The following is a 22,304-nucleotide window of genomic DNA, read 5'->3' as shown; positions in this document are numbered from 1 at the left end:
GCAAGACAGCAACAATAAATTTAAACAATGCACATTTAAGGAACATGGTAATGCACATACTGTGAATGTAAGGGCAGAATGGAACATGTCACAACGTAAACTAGATGCCATAAGCTTACGTTGGCTGCCATTTTCGTCCTGTATGGTGATATCACATCAAACAAAGCTTGTCCACAGCACCACAGCAGTAACTAGATCAGTCCAGAGCATTGTAAAAACTACTGGACAAAATTGGTAACTTGACTTCTGTCAGTGTTGCTACAGTCGCCGACCGATTTTTCATGCTTGGTGATGACTGCAATATTGTCGAAAAAATCCAACACACTGAAAATTTGTACAGGCAATAAAATTCAGTTCATTGGGATTATAGTGAAGGTGGAGAATATGTAATGCACAGGATGGCTCAGAAACGGTTGCCACACGACTTAAATGACCACGTGCAGAATGACATCTACACAAATTTCCCATGCTGTTTATACATGTTAAAAAAATCCACAACAGTTCACCTGCATTGTGTATCTCAGACATTCGTTCCCTTGGTAGATATTGATACGTCAAAGTGCCGCACAACAGTAGTTCATATTGGAAGTGGAAGAGTGGCAACTAGTCCGGCCAGCAACGTTTCCTGCTACTTCAGTAGCACTATGCAAAGTCTTCGAAGCACAACAAAGCAAGTGGGGTAGAGTCTATCGAGGGAGTCGCTTAAAGTACAATCTCTACATCGCATGAGCGATGGAAGATGACACCGGCAAGTTTACAAATACACTTTCAACTCACACAAAAATTTGAAATGCTTTGCCACTTGTTCATTCCTCCTTGCTGTTGTCCCTTATTCGAAACAATGCAACACTTGCAACATTACTCGATAACTAAAATCTGAGTACTTGTTTGGCAGAGTGTTTAAAAGACTGAAGATTAAATGAGGCGTAATATGTTCGTAAACATACTGCAAGTCCATGGCTTCTTTTTGGCATGTGGTATCGAAAAACGAACTATATTATACCCGGCGATGAAATACTCATGCTCAGCTGATACTGCACATTTTTAGTTGGCAGAAATTCATTATTATCTTCAAAAGCAAGTGTTCAACAGATTTGCCAAAATGAGTACCAAGTTAACACACTGGGAATAAAGAAGAAAAATGAACACTTCCTCTCAAATCCAGGTTTGTCTAATTTACCTTGCTCTGCTCAATCGGTAATTGAAGATGCGCTTCTCGTCCTCTAGCTATCGTCCAGGGTATGGCCGTAGGAAGTCGGTGCGGAGTTGGAAGGCTTCGTCTCCCACAAACACGCAAGGCGCTGGGTGGGACGTGTTCGGAAGTTCCAGGTCTCGCGGGATATGAAGCTTTCCATTCTCCAAGCGACACCCGAACTTTGATTGTTCTAGAACTCCACCATCACTCTGTTTGCCGTAAGCACCAACGTCGACGATCACGAACTTGTAGTCGCTGTCGACCACGGCAAGCAGAACAATGGAGTATGTGCCCTGCAATGAGTATGCATACAATAGGATTGTGTAACATTATACTATATGCTTTAAAATGCTGATGTGCTGAGAGGCCAAATTTATGGGGTTGCAACATAAGAGTTCACATCTAGTGTTTCTAATTAAACACAAGGTTAACTTTTAACAATGCATGCATGGAAACTGTAATGTAATTTATAACTGCACATGCACCAACATTCCATCCTAGCTTCAAGAAGAGAAAGGGACATAAGTAGAGCTATGTGAATAGCAAAATTTTTGGTGTGAAGCCAATTCTATTATTTCTTGATTATTTTGTAATAGTTCAAAGTAAAACTTGACAAAAAAAAGTTGGAGCGAACTCCTAAGAATATTCTCATTGAAGTTACCTAGAGTGCCCTGTTATAATACATGTTACCAAAAGAAAGTTCGTGAGAGCGTTAGGGAATACTATCATACTTGCTGCAAGTACGATGTACTGTATGACAAACCAACGTGAATGTGTGCTTTGTAAAGATTATGGCATCATATTCCTCACATTGGAACATCTGATGCCATCATTCAGACAGCACACTAAAACATACTATGTGTTCAGTGCTTACAACGGCACATAAAATTCGTGCGCAATAGACAGCAATTTTAACAGAATTAAATTGTCTGCAGAGTGTATCAGAAAATTGTACATACTAACCTTATAATTGAAGTACATACTTCCAGAGTTCGGAGGACACTTAATCTGTATGTGCTTTCCATCAACAGCCCCAATACAGTTCGGAAACTGCCATGTCCGGCTGAATCCTTCAGCAATATGCAACCATGTCTCCGTCTTTGGCTCCTAAAATGAAACAAGCAGTGATTTTATCGGTAATGATAACATTCTGGGATCAGTGCCATGGAAGTGGAGATATCTAGGCCAGTGAAAGCTTCATTTTATCGCAGAGAGAAAGCCTCAAACATCAAAAACTGTCCACAGTTTAAAACCTTAGCTTCATGTACCATGGCCGACTGTAGTTTTTGCCTGAGCCGCTATGCACTGTTGACCCCTTCAGGCCACTGGCAAACTAATAACCTTCCATATGCATCTATTTCAATGAAAGGTCATTCCTCTCCTCTTAAAGATAGCTCACGAATTCTCACGATGGCTTGAAGCATGCAAAAGTGTGCATTTTAAAGTAAGGTACAAAGCTGGACATGTTGAAGTGGACTTAACTTTCACTTCTGGCTACATCTGGCAAGCCGCAGGGTGCCACAGATAGCCAGAACACACAATCCTTTTTCAGTATGCTTTGCTCACTACACAGCATGCTTCTTGCATGTCTGCAACATCATCTTTGTATTTATTTAATGGATTTTAAGAAAGGCATTTGAAGGTTTTGACCTCTCTTTTCATTAACAAGTGACATTACCAAATCAAGTGCTAACTGCACTCGTACTTAGCACAACATTTTTAGGTTCTTCAAGGGAATGGCCTTTCATTTGATGCAAGAAAAGAAGAAATGAAAATTGTCATATTAGTATCACTTTACCAAGTCAGCAAGATCAATAAGAACAAGAACAATAAAATAGCCTGACAAGTAGGGTGAAGAAAGAATTAAGTACTGCAATTGAATATGCCCATGAAAGGTAGGGCACGAATAATGCTCCAGAAACGGGAACTAAAACTGAGGAGACGAAACACAGCCAACTAGGTTACAGTGAATACACATGTACAGCAGGCATGGCATAAAATGCGACATCTCAACTTCAAGCATAACTTGCACATGCGATTGCTGCAGTGACCACGTTGTGTCACAACAAGTTGATTCTGTGAAGGTGCTGCTTCTGATGCATGTGTTAGTGCCACATTGAGGCACTGTTTCATTTAGTTGACCGTCAGCAATTGGTTATTTAATTCTGTTAAAATGTACAAGTGCATTTCACAGTTCATTACAAATGTGCGGCTGTGCGGCCATTAGTTATCGAGATCTGTTAATGATTCCAACGCTATGACTTAGGGCCAAACAACGAAACGTTCCTTTCCTCAGTGAGGAAGCCTTCATTTTTGTGAGGCCGCCTTATGTCTCTTTGAAAGCTTCCTCACGAAGGAGCCCTCGGTGAAGGCTTCCTTGGCGCTTCCTCAGCTTAAGGTTGCTTTGGGGCTACCTTCGTGTGCTGTTAGGCCCGCTCCTTGCCCTAAACGAGCGCTTCGCCTCACAGCTAGCCCACTTGATGTTTTCGTTTTCCAGGCAACCCTTCCACCCCACCTCTGCGGGGAGACACGAGCGGCGAGCGTGCGTGCACGATGCCAGGTACGACGGTGCGCAGTGTTGCTAGAATGCATCATGTTTTGCGCTCGACGACGGTGGCTTTTCACATTCAGTAATCGTAGTTGGAAGAAAGCGTACAGCGTCTCTATATTAACACTTCAATTTGGAAGTGATGTGGTGACCCAACTTTTTTTTACAGAATAAACGCTTGTGAGCAAAGCTTATATTCGATAATCTCGAGCGCAGGAGCGCGGCAACCATTCCTCCCGCGAGGACGGGTTAAGGGAGCTGTCGGAGTACGCTTGCTTCCTCCGTCGGTACTTGGTTGTAAGGAAGCCTCGCGTAAGGAGAGGACGCGGTCAAAGGAAAGGAACGTTTCGTTGTTTGGGCCTTACTGTACCTTCCACACACCACACTGTGATATGGAAATCATTATACTGATGGCATGTGTGTGATCGCCTTTGGAAGGAAACTATGGTTACAAGGTTTGAATATTCAGCCACACCTTTACATGTTCATTTACTTACAGGCATGTACAGTGGTTTCAGTCTGGACCAAAGTGCCGCACATGTCTCTTGCACGGCCTCACGAGCTGTGGATATGCCCACACGAAATGATAGGGCAATGTCTTGCATGAGGGCTCCTGAGGAGATACCTGCATTTAAATTTAGTTGGTTTGTAGGCAGCCATTGCAGAGCCATATAAAGATTTTATATTGCCATAACAACATTCAATTGCAACTCGAACCAAGTATGGATACTCTGTATAGTTATTGCATGTGGTCCTTAGGTGTATTACAGGCACAAATGTTGCATGAGAACAGAAAGCTTTAGTTCCAAGGGTCTCTGGCCACTGGATATTTGTTTGAGCACCGTATTGCACAGGTCCTTTCTTCTATCTGTTCAACAGCCACATAAAAGTCAAAATCTGTTCAACGGCCACATAAAAGAAAAAAAAGAAACAAAACAAGTAACGAAATGAGCTTGTGTATGCTAGTACTTGTGGCCCTAAGGCTCTGTAATAACAGGAAGTCGTACAACACTCAAAACTTGCCATTGATGAAGTACTCCTTAAACAACTAATGTGCCCTCCACATTCTATTCTGCAGCACTGTTTTTATGTACGCACATCCAATTAGCCCGATGACCATGTGAGGTACTGACAAATGCGGTAAAAGAGATTAACTACAATAGACATTTTTGGAACTATTGGCAAGCAATTTCTCTTGTCATATTGTCATCACTAAAAAGTAGCATAAATTATGCAAATTGAAGTTGAAGGGCATAGCTGTGTAGGCAAAGCAATTTTGTACGTAATCATAATATATATCAACACAACGCAATGCTTTCAATAGAGGTGTAAAAATTCTGCACCTCATAGATTACGCTTACAAAACTGCTGTGCCTTTGTTTGAAAACATTATCCATTGTCCTGCCATGACTTCGTTACTGCCAACTGGTTTGGGGAACTTCAAGCCACATCAACTGGCTAGTTTTTTTCAGAAAGTTCGAGTGTTTACAGCTTACATATTGTCAAACACAATGGACACATGCAGCTGAAATCAAGGTGATGCTGCACAATCAAATCAGAAATGAACTGCAGGACACATTGTAAGATTTCTGCATATCTTGCAAGACAACAGTCCTCAATACATAGTGTGCACGTGCATCACGCAGCGCTCCGTCACTTCCAAAATGCGCCACCGACATGCCCGGGTACCTACAGACTCCGTCGCCTACCGTGTTGTCTCCTCGTGCTTGCGCCCGTTTAGTACCCTATGCATGACACATTGTCCATTGCTGTGCATGGGTGTCGCAATATACGCCAGTTCAATTGGCCATGGATAACATAGACAGGTGCTGACAAAGCAAACTGAATCGCCATACTTGATATAGCATTATGAGCGAGTTTACATGAGAAACAATCACAGCATTTACTAAGTAGGTGAAGTAATGCACTACATATGTGTATTATGCATGTAATCCTATAGTACATTTGGCATTAAAAATATTCATCATGCATTAAACAAACATTTAAAATACAAGTGCGCTGCCACAAGGTTCCAGACAAATTGTATTACCTCAGGGTCATAGCAAGTCGCTCTGCTGAAGATATGGGCTCTCGGATGAAGGTCTCTCTCTCCAAGTCTTCCTTGACCAAACTGAGGATATAGTCAAATTGTGATGGGGACATGCGATAGTACTTTTTGAAGTATTCTAGGTCCCCAGCACGCATTTTTTTTATCTGAAATAGAAACAATAATTTAGCTTTTTTTTTTCTTTCCCAGCAAAGGTCACAAAACATAACTATGCAGATTTATGTTGACTGGCACCTAAGCGAGCAGCATATACATAGCTCAAAACTTCTAGAAATATGTGTCGCGTATATTGCATGTGTATTGCTCCATACAGGCCAAGGAGATTACTTCATGCATGTTCCAGAGTCAGTCTCAAATGATGACCAAATTATAAATCATATCTCTGGCAGTCACAAGCACAATCGAATAACTTTAAGTAAATAAAAAGAAGTAGTTGTGCACTGATTGCCCGAAATTGCCCTCAACAAAATGTGGCCAGCAGAATACGACTTCCGTGCAAGGTGTAATGGATTTGTGCCAATCTGAATAATGAAAGAAGTGGTTCACTTTTAGGATGAAAATTTATGGAATTAAGGTACGCATGAAATATTTATTTTCATCGGAGCAAGCAGTGTATTGAGCACAGGACGGCTGTGCACTAATATGAAAAAAAAAAGGGGGGGGGGGGGGAGGCGCGAATCAGCCTGATAACCAGGCAGTCACAATTATTGATTGGTCCACGCGGAGGGAGGTGCTGCCGTGTGTCCTTTGTCGTCGCGAACACTTTTCAATTGACAGCTCACCCGCACTGTCGATGATCAACTTACTTTTGAAGAACGTTAAAATCACATAAACAAACGAGACTAGAACGTTTTCCAGCAACGCTTTCGTAGAAAATATAGAATCGCAATGCACATTTAATGATCTGACGAGGAACCATATTGAGTTGGTATTATGCTTCGTTTTAACGCGCAGCGAAATGTTTTAATGCGTGCGCAACTAGCAATGTAATTTATTGGCGGTAATGCGATAACAGGTATACGTAACGTGGTGAAGAATTCACTCTCCGCGTGCCGCGTTCGCCATGACGGGCGCACCCACCACCTCCGCTGGCGTTGATCCTCCAGCATCATTTGGGCCAAAAGGACCTTCTTTAACAGAAGCAGTCGCTTTCAGCGCTTAGTCAAAACCATGTCGGCGACCCGCGAACAACAATAACAATAACAGGTAGCCGAACAGACAACAACAATAACAGGCAGCCGAACTAGAGTGAAAGGTCTCTCTAATCAAACACGACACAACGCTGACTACTGCCACTGTTGCCAACATCTTGAAGCGACTCCTTCTAAACTGAGTCGTAGTTACACAGATGTGCGTATACAAACTCATTACGTTTCTCGGAATAGATTGCAGTAACTAAATTTTTTGAGTTTCTTTTTATATTTCGTTATGTTGAAGTCAAGAAAGAGAGGACTTTTACGTACTTTTTCTTTTGTAAACACTTGGCTGGTCAGGCAACGCTGCGAAAGGCGGAGCCTCAACTATCCGGCGAACCGGCAGTTTTTGCTCCATGTGTCTCAAAATGTCGCATGCGGCACGTCGCATCGCAGAGAAAATCGCACGTCTGTCTCGCGCTTAATTCCATTTTGCTTTCCAAATTTTTTACCTGTTTTTTCAGTGCTTGAATGGTGGAAGTGGCTTTCTTATGAACCTGGTGAAGTTGAGTGTATTTCCTACCCATATCGGAAAGCTGCCTATTTAGCTGCCTGTTTTCACATGCCCCACCAGGTTCGTCGGCAGAGGTCGAAACTTTTTGGTTTTCCATAATCTGGGGTACATCTCCTGAATTGGGCGTCTGCGAACTGCAGCTTTGCGGTTGCCGCGCATGAACGGTATCTGCCAGTGAATCTGTATTCACCTGTTCGCTTGCGAGCAGCGTACAATTAATGGCCGTAGAACAGTCATCACGTGTTTCTTGGCATCCTTCCGGCAACACAGTAGGTCCTGCTCTATCCTTTGGCACTTTTCTTTGGGAGGCAAATCTGCAGTACAAAAAAGGAGCGTCACGAGCTGCAAGTATTACAAGGCAGCCAGCTCTAATTACTGACCTGGACATGCTTCTAGAAGTGTCATACAGGGGCGTAGCCAAACGGGGGGCTGGGGGGTTCAAACCCTTCGCCCGGAATTTTTCATTTTTGCATGTGTATATATACACGCACACATACAAACGCACGCACGAACATACATAAAGCGTGGTTAAACCCCCCCCCCCCAAAAAAAAATTTCTGGCTACGCCCCTGGTATCATAGGTTGCAAGTATCCTGACTTTTTCCACTCTCCCCAAACGAGAAACTCCACGTCTCAACTTAATCTTCGAAGCTATTTTAGTCTAGCCTTGTACAGTTTACTGTTGCTGCCTGTTGGGTTCACACAGAATCTTTGATGCACAATGAAACAGCAACTCACTCCTGAATGGGAACACCATCGGCACAGCGTTCGGCTTCAGCTTTTTCCACTGGTCAGCTCGGTGCTGCTCGAAGTTGCTTGCTTCAAAGTGAGCCTGTACGTTTGTTGTTGAGACGTCCCCCGCTACGCCACCGATCGCCAAAGAGAGGGAAGAACACTCAACCCTTTTTCTATCCGGTTCCCTCTTGGCTATGTGTCTAAATCACTTCCCACATACAGGGATTCGTGCTGGGGCCGGGAAGCAAGAGTCGCTACAACCTGTTTCTCTTTTCTGATTCATTTAATTTAATAGCAAGTTCAAATGGCGTACACACATACTGTCCGTAAACAACATCTGTTACACGAAATTGTAACACATCAGCAAATACTCGCGACACGCAAAACAGGATACATAAGTAACGGTGACAGAATACAGAATAATACAGGATAAACACACGACGACACAAATGATAAAGTTATCAATGAATGAAACCACGCAATGTCTCAACAGGCCACCTCCCTTCCCGCAAAGCTAATCTAAATAGGGTGCATAAAGTTCGTCTCACGAATGGTCTGTCTTGTCAGTCTTCATCGTCCTCGTCGTCTTCATTGTCTCTCTTGGCGATTTCCATCTTAATCTTCTTTCATAACGTCCCGCAATCACTCGCTTCCTCGTTTCTCATCTCTAACTTTCACTCCTCCTCATATCATCTCTGCCTCAGTCATAATCTCATCGATTCTCATTGCTATATCTTCGCACCGTTATCTTCCTTTTCCATTCCGTCTTTCTACCATCTCAATCTGAACGCTCTGTCTCTCTCCGACTCTTCACATCGTATCTCGGGCTTCCAAGCTCGTCTCGTAGTCCCCTTTTTGTAGGACCCGACTCCACCCTACCGGGGCACCAAACCAGTCCGCCACTCCACGCGGCATATCTTTTCTTCTCAGTCCGAGTGTATCCTCTTCGGCGGCCGCCCCCGCGGCCTACACCAGTAGAAAACCCTCTCCCAAACAAAGCCGAGCAAGTAACGATGTACAAACTCAAGCCTCAGGGAGAGTGATGCGCGAGCCGTCCGAAGACACTTTAATTACCGGCGAACAATGGTCCCGATGCTTTTGGCACTTGGCGAGCCGATGTCCAGACCAAGTCTAAACGTTTTCATGCAGCTCGGTGTCTCCCGCCAAATTCTTCGTAGCCGCCGCTTCTTCGTCGTTCACCGCCGCGGGCGGCCATCCGCGCAGAACGCAGTAATAAGCCCTGGAGCCACGGAGGTTGACGGAAAGGCATACTGGACCCGGCACAGGCGCTTGCTGCAAAGGTCGCATTGCTCGAACCAACAAAAGGTGTTCTGCTGCTCCCCCATGCCACATATCTGAAGGGAGCACGCCGATTATCTCCACCGTACGCTGTCACACGGTTTGTAGACGACGAGGCGCCGCCCGGCCCTCGTGTTTGCGCGTGGGAGCCTGTGAGAATAGTAGAAATAATCCTGCTGGCACTTAACTCCGGAATGCCCTTTATGCGTGGGTTTGAGAAACGAGCGCACACATCTCGAAGGGAGCGGGGTTCAGTCCGTGTTTGCGGGTACGTCACATTGTGAACCATAAATTTTCGTGCTTAGCTTAGCATTAAAAATTAACGTGAGAAGCACAGCATACCACACAGCTTTCAATGAACTTTGCAAATTGCAATAAACGTAAAAAAACCTTTTTTGATGAATAGGCAGTTTACAAACAAGCAGCCTATTTCGTTTATAGTGACTAAAAGATGCTAACAGCCTCAAATACTGCGGCCTACAAGCAGCTGTTCCCCATCGCCGCGTGTTTTAGAGATCGCAAAAAAAAAAAAAAATAACTTGGAATTGAAGCGCTTACATCACCGAGAAAGTGACCCACAGGACACGTATACATACGTGTAAAAATACGTATCTATAATGTAAATGCAAGGTCAACAGCGGTAGCGGCGTCGGTACCGAAGCAGCAAGAGCAGGCCGAGTATACGGGCAGCGTCGCAGCAGCAACCAGGCAGTCTTAGCTCGTGCCTCGCGCCAACGTGTCGATGCTGCTGCTGTAGTGGGCATTCCTCTTCACTACACTTCGTCCCCCGTCGAAAAAGGAGCCATCCTGGCGACTCACGGTGAACAGAGTACGAGCGGGTCGTAATAAGGTTTCAGCCGCTGTACGTGAACAATTTCACGTCCCCGAAAACGCTGGTCTGTGGACGGCGTAACGGGTTGACGATGTAGTTAACTGGTGAAGTCTGCGAGACAATGCGGTAGGGTCCTTGGTATTTTGAAAAAAACTCCGAGGAAAGGCCTGTAGGCACAGCGGGAACCCAAAGCCAAACAAGAGTGTCCGGAACAAAGTTAGGGTACGGGTGGTTATCGTCACGCCGAGATTTTTGTCTCCATTGGTCGATGGTTGTGAACAACTGGGCGAGCTTACGGCATTCCTCGGCGCGGTGGGCAGCTTCAAAGATGGGCGTAGACTCGGAGGAATCGGGGTGGTAGGGCAGAATGGTATCTAGTGTGGTGGAAGGGTCTCGGCCATATAACAGAAAAAATGGTGAAAAGCCCGTAGTCGCCTGTGGAGCAGTATTGTAGGCGCATGTCACAAAAGGCAGAATGAGGTCCCAGTCGGAGTGGTCTGAGGCAACATACTTTGATATCATATCCCCTAGAGTACGGTTGAATCTTTCCGTCAATCCATTCTCCATTCGCCTGCGGATGGTAGGCGGTGGTAGTCCGGTGAATGATACGGCATTCGGCAAGGAGTGCGTTGACGACTTCAGAGAGGAATACACGTCCTCTGTTGCTGAGAAGTTCACGTGGTGCGCCGTGACGCAGAATGAAATTCCGCAAGAGAAAAAATGAGACGTGGCGTGCTGTGGCAGCAGGCAAAGCGGCTGTTTCCACGTATCGCGTTAAGTAGTCGACAGCGACAACGATCCAACGGTTTCCGAAGCCGTGAATGGCAGAGGCCCATACAGATCAATTCCAACGCGGTCGAAAGGTCTGGCTGGGCAAGGGATTGGCTGGATCGGACCAGAGGCGTGATGAGGGAGAGCTTTGCGTCGTTGGCACTGAGGGCATGACTGAATGTATTTGCGCACAAAGGTGTACATGCCTCGCCAATAAAACCGGGAGGAAAGCCGAGCGTATGTTTTAAAGACGCTCGCATATGCGCACTGAGGGTCAGTGTGGAAAGCTGAACATATTGCAGCACGAAGATGGCGAGGTATGACGAGTAACCACTTTCGGCCGTCGGACTTGTAGTTCCTGCGATAAAGGAGGCCATCGCGGACCTCAAAGTGAGCCGCTTGATGGCGCAACGTTCGAGAAGATGGAGAAGTCGACGGGTCTGAAAGGAATCGCAGAAGAGTGCTGATCCAGTCATCCTTACGTTGCTCAGACGCCATGTCACAGTTTTCTGGGAATGACGTTATTTTGTCCACGGCAGATAGACATGCAGAGCTTTCGGAGGACACAGGTGAACGTGATAGGGCGTCGGCATCAGTGTGACGTCGACCAGACCTGTAGACAACACGCATGTCGAAGTCTTGCAACCGCAAAGCCCGGAGAGCTAAACTGCCTGAGGGGTCTTTCAATGTGGATAACCAGCAAAGCGCATGGTGATCGGTGACTACGTCGAAGGGGTGACCATATAGGTATGGTCTAAATTTACCTAGAGCCCATATAATTGCCAGACACTCCTTCTCTGTCACAGAATAGTTATTCTCCGCTTTAGTGAGGGTACGGCTTGCGTATGCGACTACGTACTCCTCGAATCCTGATTTGCGCTGCGCGAGCACTACGCAGAGTCCAACACCGCTGGCATTGGTGTGTACCTCAGTCGGAGCAGTCGGGTCAAAGTGATGCAAGATTGGCGGCGAGGTTAACAGGCGGCGCAACTTTTCGAAAGCATCGTCACAGGCGGGTGACCAAGCGTAACTTTTCCAGTCACTGCGCAGAAGTTCAGTCAAGGGGGCGGTGATCATCGCAAAATTCCGAATAAAGCGGCGGAAACAGGAGCAGAGGTCTAGAAAGCTGCGCAGATCCTTCAGAGACGCAGGTTTAGGAAACTCTGCAACTGCCCGAAGCTTGGCGGTGTCAGGAAAAATACCGTCTTTAAGAGACAACATGGCCGAGGATGGTGAGCTGATTTGCGCCGAAGCGGCATTTCTTCAGGTTGAGCTGAAGGCCAGCGTCAGTTAGGCACTGCAGTACTTCATCTAGCCTGCGGAGATGCGTTGGAAAATCTGATGAAAATATAACTACGTCATCCAAGTAGCACAAGCATGTTTTCCACTTCAGGCCACGCAAAAGATTGTCCATCATCCGCTCGAATGTTGGGGGGGCGTTGCAAAGACCAAAAGGCATCACACAGAAGTAAAGGCCGTCAGGTGTGACAAAGGCCGTCGTAGGCTGATCTTCAGCGACCAGAGGGACTTGCCAGTAGCCACTCCGTAGGTCAATAGAAGAGAAGTACTCCGCACCTTGGAGGCAGTCAAGGGCATCGTCGATTCTCGGTAAGGGATAAACGTCTTTTCGAGTTATTTTGTTAAGGCGACGATAGTCAACACAGAAGCGAATTGACCCGTCCTTCTTCTTAACGAGAACGACTGGAGATACGAGAACGACTGGAGATGCCCAGGGGCTATTCGAAGGCTGGATTACGCCACGCTTGAGCATGTCAGCTACTTGGTCATCGATAACCTGGCGCTCGGCTGCGGACACGCGATAGGGTCTTTGACGCAATGACGCATTGGTACCCGTATTGATGCGGTGACACACAGCGGACGTGCGGCCGAGGGTAGTATGCTGGCAGTCAAAGGAAGAACGGAACTTCTCCAGCAGTCGTAGCAGCTCAGCACGTTGCGAAATGGTTAAAGTGTCGGCGATGGAGCTGCTGAGTACGTCAGGCCTAGTAGTCTGCGGTGAAGAGGCACAAGTCTCTCCGGCTACTTCGTGTTTGGCGGAAGGACGAGTCGACATGTCAAAAATTGCAGAAGGGTCGAGACCCGCCCGACGCACTCACCCCGAAGCATTGTTACAGGACATGACAAGAGGTTCGAGATTAGCAGTCTGCTGACGCCGTCATGAAGTTCTAGAAGGGCATAAGGTAGCGGCGAACACTTGCGGCGAACGAAAAGGGCAGATGGCGTGAAAAGGGCACTCGACTCGACGAGCGAGTTGCAAGATACCATGGTAAGGGCGAAAGAGTGCGGCGGTATGATGTCTTCAGCAACAAATAGTTTGTCCCCGGTTTCAAGAGCATCATTTAATGGAGCGTCGCCAAACACTTCAAATTCTACCTCAGCGCGAGAGCAGTCGATGACGGCCTTATTAGCGGAGAGAAAGTCCCAACCTAAAATGAGATCATGGGAGCAGGAATCTAAAACTAGTAATTCGACGACATAGATGAAGCCATCAATCGCAGTGCGAGCAGTACAGGCAGCGGCTGGCGTGACGTGCTTTGCGCTGGCTATACGAAGTGATTATACTTGCTATTGGCGTCGTAACTTTTTTGAGCAAGCGGCAGAGTCTGGCACTGATCACTGAAACTGCGGCACCAGTGTCGACAAGAGCGAGTGCAGCGACGCCGTCCACATATACGTCAAGAGCATTCGTTGGGGAAGAGAGAGGCCTTGGTTTTTTCGTGGGCGACGCAGTTCCTGCCTGTGGAACTGCGGCAATCAGTTTTCCCGCTCCGGCGATGAAGGACGACGGCGCATCGGGGATGGCGAGCGGCAACGAGGTGATGGCGAGCGGCGTCGAGGTGATGGCGAGCGACGGTTAACAGGAGGGTGGTGGTCAGCGTAACTGCGTAGCTTTCGGCTACGCAGTTCCAGGACTGGGGAAGACTGCAGCACTCTCCACCAAAATATAATGTAAATGAAAGGTCAACAGCGGCAGCGGCGTCGGTACCGAAGCAGCAAGAGCACGCAGAGTATACGGGCAGCGTCGCAGCAGCAACCAGGCAGTCTAAGCTCGCGCCAACGTGTCGATGTCGCTGCAGTAGTGGGCATTCCTCTTCACTACATTCCTCTTCACTAATGCTTAGGTTAGCATTAAAAATTAACGTGAGAAGCACATCATACCACACAGCTTTCAATGAACTTTGCAAATCGCAATAAACGTAAAAAGCCTTTTTTGATGAATAGGCAGTTTACAAACAAGCAGCCTATTTCGTTTATAGTGACTAAAAGATGCTAACATCCTCAAATACTGCGGCCTACAAGCAGCTGTTCCCCATCGCCGCGTGTTTTAGAGATCGCAAAAAAAAATAACATAGAATTTAAGCGCTTACATCACGGAGAAAGTGACCCACAGACATACGCGTAAAATACATACGTGTAAAAATACGTATCAAATTTTTCGAGGGGCAAAAGAACAAATGTCATGATACTCACACTGCATACACACGACGCCTTCGTAGGCTGCCACTTGCCTGCTTAATCTTCACGATCCATTGCAGCTTTCTTTTGGGTTCTGTCAGAATATGGTAGAGCTTGCAACCATTTCTGGAATTGTTCGTGCACATGGGCACGCAGCAGCCAGTCATTTTGCTGAAAAAGAAAGCGACCAGGCGGCCACAGCTCCTTGCTCGCTTCCGTCGCCTTGGGAAGTGAGATCCGCAATGGCGGCGGCCATCGGGAAAAACCGGTCGAGGTGGCGAGCACACCATCGAAGAATGTCCCCACCCTGTACGGAAGCGGCGGGCGAGGGAAAGCATTCAGGCACCCTAGATGTTGTGCAAACTCGCCACCTTCACGTACGAGATTGCTCAGAAAAAGGCTCGTGGCCCGTGACCCGAGCTATGATGGAAAATCGCGGAGGATGAGCTGCGAAGACGCTAGAAACCAGTGTTGCTACTTCAACAAGAACAGCATAGCTGCCTGGTCCTGAAGGATGTCGGCGTGAGAAGCCCGGAAAGTTGCCGTGAACCTCGGAGGTGCTCCCGAAGGCTGCCAGGAATTGCCCAGCAGCTCTTGATGGACTTGCAGATATCTCACGTCGTGCTAGGACGGGAGCAGCCCCCACCAGTCTGCAGAGTGGACCTGCTGCACGGGAGTCTTTGACAAGCCAAGCTTAGCCCATCGAAGTTGAAGACTGCGACAAAGAACGGGACACTGGCAATGAGGAAGAGCGGCTCGGTTGGCGGAAAAGGACCTCTTCAGTAGGAAGTCACGGAGAAAGTGACGAAGGACTCGAATAAGTGTCGACACAACAGAGTTGACGTGGCAAAGCGACAAGCTGTAAGGACATTTTATTGTTGAGATGCCTTATTAGCTTAGCACGAGCGGCTAGGCCTAATGGCTTTAGACTGAGCTACGGTCAGTTTCGGTTGGAATATGTACAAATGGTTATTGGAGTAATTTTGTGTACTCGCTCATGATTGTTCGTTTTCACTTTTGACCTTCAACAACCCTGCAACTGTTCGTTTTCGTTTTCGCTTTTCAATAACACTGCATTTCTCGGCATCAAAATGCAACACACCTCACCAGTGGTTCAGAGGTAGAGGGGTAAGGTAAGACCAAAGAAGATTGTTGAGAGGGAAAGGAGTGAGAGAAAATAAGGGGGGCGGTACTCATCCAGTGGTCTGCCCCCCCCCCCCCCCAAAAAAAAGCATGAGCTCTTTAGATGCGCTCATGTAATCTGCTGCCGTCAATGAAGCCAGTACGGCAGAGAAAGCTATTCGGCGTGCTCGTAGCGCCTGTCCGGAAACGAAAGGGGCTTCGATGTTTCCCGAAATGGGCCAAGCTGTCCGTACACGGGGCGCATCACTTGTCTGCTTGCATCACCAGCTGAGCATTCGAGCAGCAGATGGTCGAGTGTCTACAAATTGCCACACTCGATGCAGTATGGACTGCCAATTCTTGCGTCTTGCCGTATAGTAGTCAGCAGTGTGAAGACTTAGAAGGAATCCGCAGCTGCCTTTGCGATAGTTCCTTGAGAAGCAATTGCCATGGCGACTTTCTGGGCGTCACGTAAGGGTCAGGATGGCGCTCGCGCACATAGCAGGCAGTGAGGATAAGGCCCACGTTGGTGGGACTGCTTTCTTCCTCGCAAGCACCTAAATCCCGTTCAGAATGAGCTGCCTAGTCTGTAGGTGTCTCGCACCATTAACGCACACACCATAGAAACAATAGCCATGTGCTGGCATATTATTCTCCAGAGAACTGCGGTCAATCTCATTTTAGAGAGGAGTACCTCTTAAGGGCTTCTTTTGTCTTCAGCAATGGCTCACTAATTGTCTTGGTTTTCTCTCACATGTTCGTCTATACACAAGGCCAAATCTGTAGGTCTCTCTTGCACTCTAATGCGCACACCATATGAATAGTAACCGTATGTGAGTGCTGAGTGCTGGCATAGTATTGAAGTATGGTCAACCCGATTTCAGGGAGAAGCCACTTTTGAAGGCTTTCAAATGTTCATTTAAAAAAGAAATGCTGAAATCACTTTCTTAGAGAACTTGTGCTAATGTAGTCGTCACTTCCATTGTGTGTAAACAGGGATTCCTCTTCACCTCTCATCAGCTGTTGCTGTATAGCTTCTTGTTGCAGCAATGTGGGGAATGTTTGAAGGTACTATCATCTCTTTTGGTCCTTTGCAATCCATACCTTGGCTGCTGTTCAACATTCTTGTTAGGAGGCATTACTTTGGACTTGTCGCAAAGCTGTTGTGAGAGCCATCAAGCTTGTGCTTGGCAGAACGTATATTGGGGCTTAAAGAACAACATAAATTAAATGCCTCAGCCTGCACCGCCGAGGTTTAACAGGCTTAATTCAATGAAGATAAAATGAATAGGGCTTGCCCCAAAGGGTTGATTCGGAGGATAGAAAGGAGATAAGAGGGGAGGAAGGGAAGGGGAAAAGGGGATGAAAAAAAAAATGTGAAATACTATCTAGCACCACCCCGGCCACGGGAACAGGCCGACTCAATCAGCGATATTTATTTTCATTTTTCAATAAGATATGTGATTTTACGATAATTTTGTTCTTGTGCCTTGTATCTTGACTAACATTTCTTCTTCTTGTGCTTCTCGGGTCTTGTGTGTGGATCTTCCTTCTCCTTCTTCTCGCCGGCTCCACGGGTTGACCTTCGTTCTCAATTATTCCTCCTGCTTGAGAAAAGACTATTGGTCACTTGTTATTCACTCTTTTGAAATACCGTGTTTGTTCGCCGTATGGTTTCTCGATTTATCTGTTTAAAGCCTTATTAATTGTTTATGTTCTGTGAACCTCAATATTTATTTGGAACTTTTGGAGTTTGGTTGGGTAGTGAATGAGGAATTGACTTGCTATTTATATATGTTGTCCTGTTACCTAATAGCTGTCACCGTCATGCGGTTTTGAGCTAGACCTTTTCCGTCATTGCTTCCTGCATTTATGTTATCATTGTTTCTCTTGTCCCCTTCTCTCTTTTTATTTTTATTCTTTTATCCTCGTCTCTTGTGTAATATTTGCTTACAATTTGCTTCCGAGTTGGAAGAAATTCACGCTCAAAATGAGCTTATAGTCGTGTATTCAATAGCCCGAAGACGGCGAAGGCGACAGAGAAGAGTTTGGGTGCACCAAGTATTCCTCGACAGGGCCGTGGATGGCGACTTTCACAACCTTCTCGTCAAGCTCCGACTTGGAGACGCTGCGATGTTTCATAATTTCATGCGCATGTCGCCCCAGCAGTTCGACTTCCTTGAGAACTTAGGGAGACCACTCATCGAGGTTCGGAGCACACATCTCCGTTCTGCCATTTCGTCGGCGGAGCGTCTCGCAATAACACTTGTGTGAGCACATTGATGCGTGAAAGCAGCAAAAGTCCATACAGATACGTTTTCAATATGGGAGGCTGCCAAATAAATGAAAAACTATCTGAATGTTTGGTTTAATTTGATAATGAGACAGGTTAAATATAATTAAATTCGTATTACATTATGAGCAGATATTGTATTTTTCAGTTTTAAGCATTGTGTTGCACACTATTCCTAGTCGTTCGCTGCAATTTGGCTTACGCGTCTCCTATATCCGGTGGCCAATAGAGCACTGTTTTGCTTAATGGCTTGGCCGTAATTACTCGTAGTGGGGTTAGCTTTTTTGCCAACTTCATACATACCTCCTTTTTTTAGGTTCCTGGCCGCTGGTAACAGCTACCAGTCTCTCTCATGCAGCTTCCGCGTCGGCAAATCGACGATTTCGCAGCTTGTTCCGAAGGTGTGCCAAGCGATATGGACCGTTCTTCAGCCTAGATTTCTAAAACCACTACATGAGCAAAGCATAGAGGCTATTGCAGAACAGTTTTGGTGCAAGTGGAACTTCCCTAACTGCGCCGGAGCGATTAATGGAAAGCATATTCATTTAGATACACCACCAAACGCTGGAACATTATATTTCAGTTATAAGCAGGGCTTCAGCATTAACCTGATGGCATTCTGTGATGCAAGCTACAAGTTTACATAAGTCTATATAGGATGCTACGGACGTGAAAGCGATGGTGGTGTGTTCGCGGCGTCGCAGCTGGGAATATTTGTGGATAATGGCCACAAGAATTTGCCCGCTCCTTGCGCACTCCCAAACGGAGGCCCAGTGCTCCCTTACGTGTTTGTGGCTGACGACGCCTTCCCTCTCAAGACAAATTTGATGAAGCCGTACCCTGGCACGCAAGCGGCCAACAGTGCAAAACGGATCTACAACTACAGGCTCTTAAGAGCTCGCAGGTGCGTCGAGAATGCTTTTGGCGTTATGTGTGCACGCTGGAGGGTGTTGAGGAACCGGATGAGCCTTCTACCAGACAATGCCGTCCTCGTGGTAGCTGCTTGCTGTTGCCTACACAATTTCCTAATGCAGGAGGGAAGACAGGTTGGTGGCTACTGTCCTCCACAGTTCGCAGACACCACTGGAAGCTCAGGAGAGCTCATTTCAGGTGACTGGAGGAACTTCACCCCACCACTTTTCCAAGCGTACCGACAAGGTTCGAATACCTACTCAAGGAGGGCAGCAGACGTTCGCGACAGCTTTGCCAGCTACTTCCATGGGCCTGGCGCAGTGCCATGGCAGTTTACCTAAAGGAAGAAGTCTCGGCTGCATGTACTGTTTACTTTTCAACTGTTTATTACACATGACAATTTATTTTGATGCGTTCGAGAAGCTGCTTATGATTACACTCAGAAAAAAGCGTGGATATGGTTGCTATGTAGAAAAGAGCACAGCTGAGCTCCACCATAAACAAATAGAACAATCTCCCCCCAAAATGCACTGGCAATAAAATACTGTTTACAGCACTTTGTATCTTTTTCAAACACCTTCACTGTCCTTTCTCGGCTCACACGTTGGGAAAGCAGCTTCTTCTAACAACTTGCGGATTGTGATCTTTGTCATTTCTTTCTTGCGGTCTTCTAGCCTAGCTAGGAGTGGCTTCATGCTGAGCAAAAAAAGTTCATCTTGATCAGTGTTCGAATATTTTAGTTCATTCAGCCGCTTCCTATTTTCTGTTAGGGTAGCAACCACTAGCTCATCAATGTCGACTTGGTTTCTCTTCTTTGAGGAAGTTTTCCTGATGCCTGTAGGTTTCCGATGGAGGCGGAAATGTTGTAGGCCCGTGTGCTCAGATTTGGGTGCACGTTAAAGAATCCCAGGTGGTCTAAATTTCCGGAGCCCTCCACTACGGCGTCTCTCATAATCATATAGTGGTTTTGGGACGTTAAACCCCACATATCAATCAATCAATCATGGTGCCTGTAGGTGCGGTGGGCCTTGCAGTGGCACACGCGCTTGAATCTGCCTCGCTTCCTGGAGGTCCTTGAAGGTCGTCTTCAACAACGTCATTGTCAGACAGTGAGCTTGGCTCAGCTACTTGGTCGCCGACTTCCAAGACGTATGCAGCTTGGCTAAGTGGATTGTCGCGAGTTCGATCGGTATCTTCGCTGCTGTCCATATACCTTGACTGAAGAAGTGCCTCTGCCGACGTGCTTGAGTTACTGCTTGGGGTAAAAGTATTTGGAGGTCGTACTTCCGGTGGCAAATGACGGAGTCCTCCTTCCATACTGGACACAGTACTGCATAAAAAAAAAGAGAGAGAGAGAGAGAGAACAACATATGTGACCGCGCGTCAAGTATTAATCAAAAGGGAAAAATACCATGCACTCTGTACTACTTTATTTGATGCGAATGATTTCAAAATTATTCAAACGTAAACAATGAGTTCAATTAAAAATAATATTGAAATGCACGCAGTGACGTTTCGTATTTAAACTGCCGGTGTCGAACTGTATATCAGGATGCTGAAAATATCTTTCTCACTTCATCGCATACAACTAGTGCACAGGAATAGCATGAATTTAATTTGAAGACTATTCCAGAGAGAAGTGGTGAGAGGAAAAACGAGAGAGGAATCGGGGCAGGTATATCTACAGCCCTGCTTAGCGGGTGCTCAGCGCACCAACTTGCAATGAGCAACTTAAAACGCCAACGTCAGATCGCTTGCCTTCTGCTCTGGATGGCGTCGTTGATGAACATGAGGTTGTCGAAGAGGGCCCATTTCTTCTTTACGTCGTCAGAGCCGCTTCCGGATTTCACGTACGCTTTCCGAAGCCGGAGAAACTTCTGTCGGAGGCTGTGCCATCGATGTTCAATATCAGGCACTGCACGAGTGAAAAGAGAAAAGAAATGCACGGTACCCTGAAATAATTGCTATACATGGAACTCTGTAGCTATCAAACCTACAGGCATGACGTAGAAAAACAATACAGATCGTTAGCTCGAATACTTTTGTCGAATACATTTAACGACGAAAGCATGATTTAACCAACTGGTAAAATTTCAATCCACTATTTCTGTGACAACTTTGAAACTGATATCATGTTATTTACAGCTCATTAAGCTCCTTAGCTAGCCCATCACTGTGTTTGGTGCAGTGTTCTGCTTTCACGGAATGCTCCAAATTCACATGCACCGATCAGACACCCACGTTGGTCATAAATACTCTTCGTAGCTATTTCACTTAGACAGTATCACAATGTTTACAAAACTTTGTATGGAGTAAAACTGGATATCATAAAAAAGCGCCTAGGGAGTGAGCGAATCGACGCACACGGCACGGAGATAGCCATAGACCGCGGCAGCACAGACACTGCCGAACGACGCTGTCACCGAGAAAAACGGCTTGTTTTGACGACAGTACTGCTAACGCCACTGTCGAGCACGCAAATGGTAAATTGATTCGCACTTACCGCTTTGTCCGAGTACTCTGGACACCTGCTTCCATGCATCTCGCTGAAGTTGTTTATCCCGGTACGTCTTCAAACGCTGGTCGTACAGCAACGATCGCCGGCGCACTTCTTCTATTAATAAATTGTCGCTCGCAAGCGAATCCATTGCGCACACTTTTCACTTCCCAGAAATGTCCAACGACTAAACCACACCAAATGAAGACAGTACGGCAGGCAGCGCGGAACAACTTTTTACGCACGTTGCGAGCAAACAAAGCCAACCCAATGTCACCGCGGAATGGCGAAGTAGCACTTCCCGCGCCGGCAGCTACCGCCATCGCCTCCGCGATGCTGCTGCAGCCGGGAGGACGGAAGTCCCGTCAGGTCTCGTGACCGGTTGTTGAAAACCGAAAGCTGATCGGTCATTGGCTGTGTCGTAATGGTTGTAGTATCGCAGTCGTAAAAGTTGCCTAGCCTTTAACACTCTCACCCACGATTTATGCGTTCGTTGCGAACGTTGGTACCTTTACGTTCACAGGCTGAGCTAGACGCATACGCTTGTTGTGCTTCCGCTTACGCGTGTTATGAAAAATCGACGCCTTACGACCGTAGTAAGAACATAGCTTAAGTCTCTTTTGACGCTCTCAGTTGAATTGGGCGCTCGCGGTTTTTTCTATGGCTATCTCCGGATTTTAACGATTCAATTGAGACCTGATTTGTTTTCCCGGGGTGTGTAAAAGCTGAGATATGACTCGTCCTCAAAGTGGTTTGGTCCCACACAAGATGGCGGCCCCCATATGGTCATAAGGTGGAAAAAATTTCTTGTGGGTTTGTTTTCGCCGGTCAGAAACTCGTAAGATTGA

At 46.5% G+C, this 22,304-nt stretch overlaps 1 protein-coding gene across 1 annotated transcript; it reads right to left on the bottom strand.

Moving 5' to 3' along the window:
- Window positions 1–19,342: 19,342 nt before the first annotated feature.
- LOC142766041 (uncharacterized) lies at window positions 19,343–21,607 on the bottom strand. Its single transcript, XM_075867858.1, has 3 exons — window positions 21,463–21,607; window positions 20,718–20,874; window positions 19,343–20,289 (listed from the first exon to the last, which is right to left on the bottom strand). Exons 1-3 carry the CDS (start codon window positions 21,605–21,607, stop codon window positions 19,953–19,955), a joined length of 639 nt encoding a protein of 212 aa, XP_075723973.1. The 3' UTR covers window positions 19,343–19,952.
- Window positions 21,608–22,304: the final 697 nt, after the last annotated feature.

This window comes from Rhipicephalus microplus, chromosome 6 (genome assembly GCF_043290135.1).
Source record: "Rhipicephalus microplus isolate Deutch F79 chromosome 6, USDA_Rmic, whole genome shotgun sequence".
In the NCBI taxonomy this organism is placed as follows: Eukaryota; Metazoa; Arthropoda; class Arachnida; order Ixodida; family Ixodidae; genus Rhipicephalus; species Rhipicephalus microplus.
The sequence above is the reverse complement of the archived record's forward strand: the minus strand, read 5'-3'. Positions and strand labels throughout refer to the sequence as shown.

Bases quoted from the DNA above. Each gene is read 5' to 3' on its own strand.
- LOC142766041 (XM_075867858.1), bottom strand. From the start codon at position 21,607: ATGGATTCGCTTGCGAGCGACAATTTATTAATAGAAGAAGTGCGCCGG. The intron at 20,875-21,462 runs GTAAGTGCGAAT...TCACTCGTGCAG, and splicing joins CAGAGTACTCGGACAAAGCG to TGCCTGATATTGAACATCGA. The intron at 20,290-20,717 runs GCAAGCGATCTG...TTTTTTATGCAG, and splicing joins GACGCCATCCAGAGCAGAAG to TACTGTGTCCAGTATGGAAG.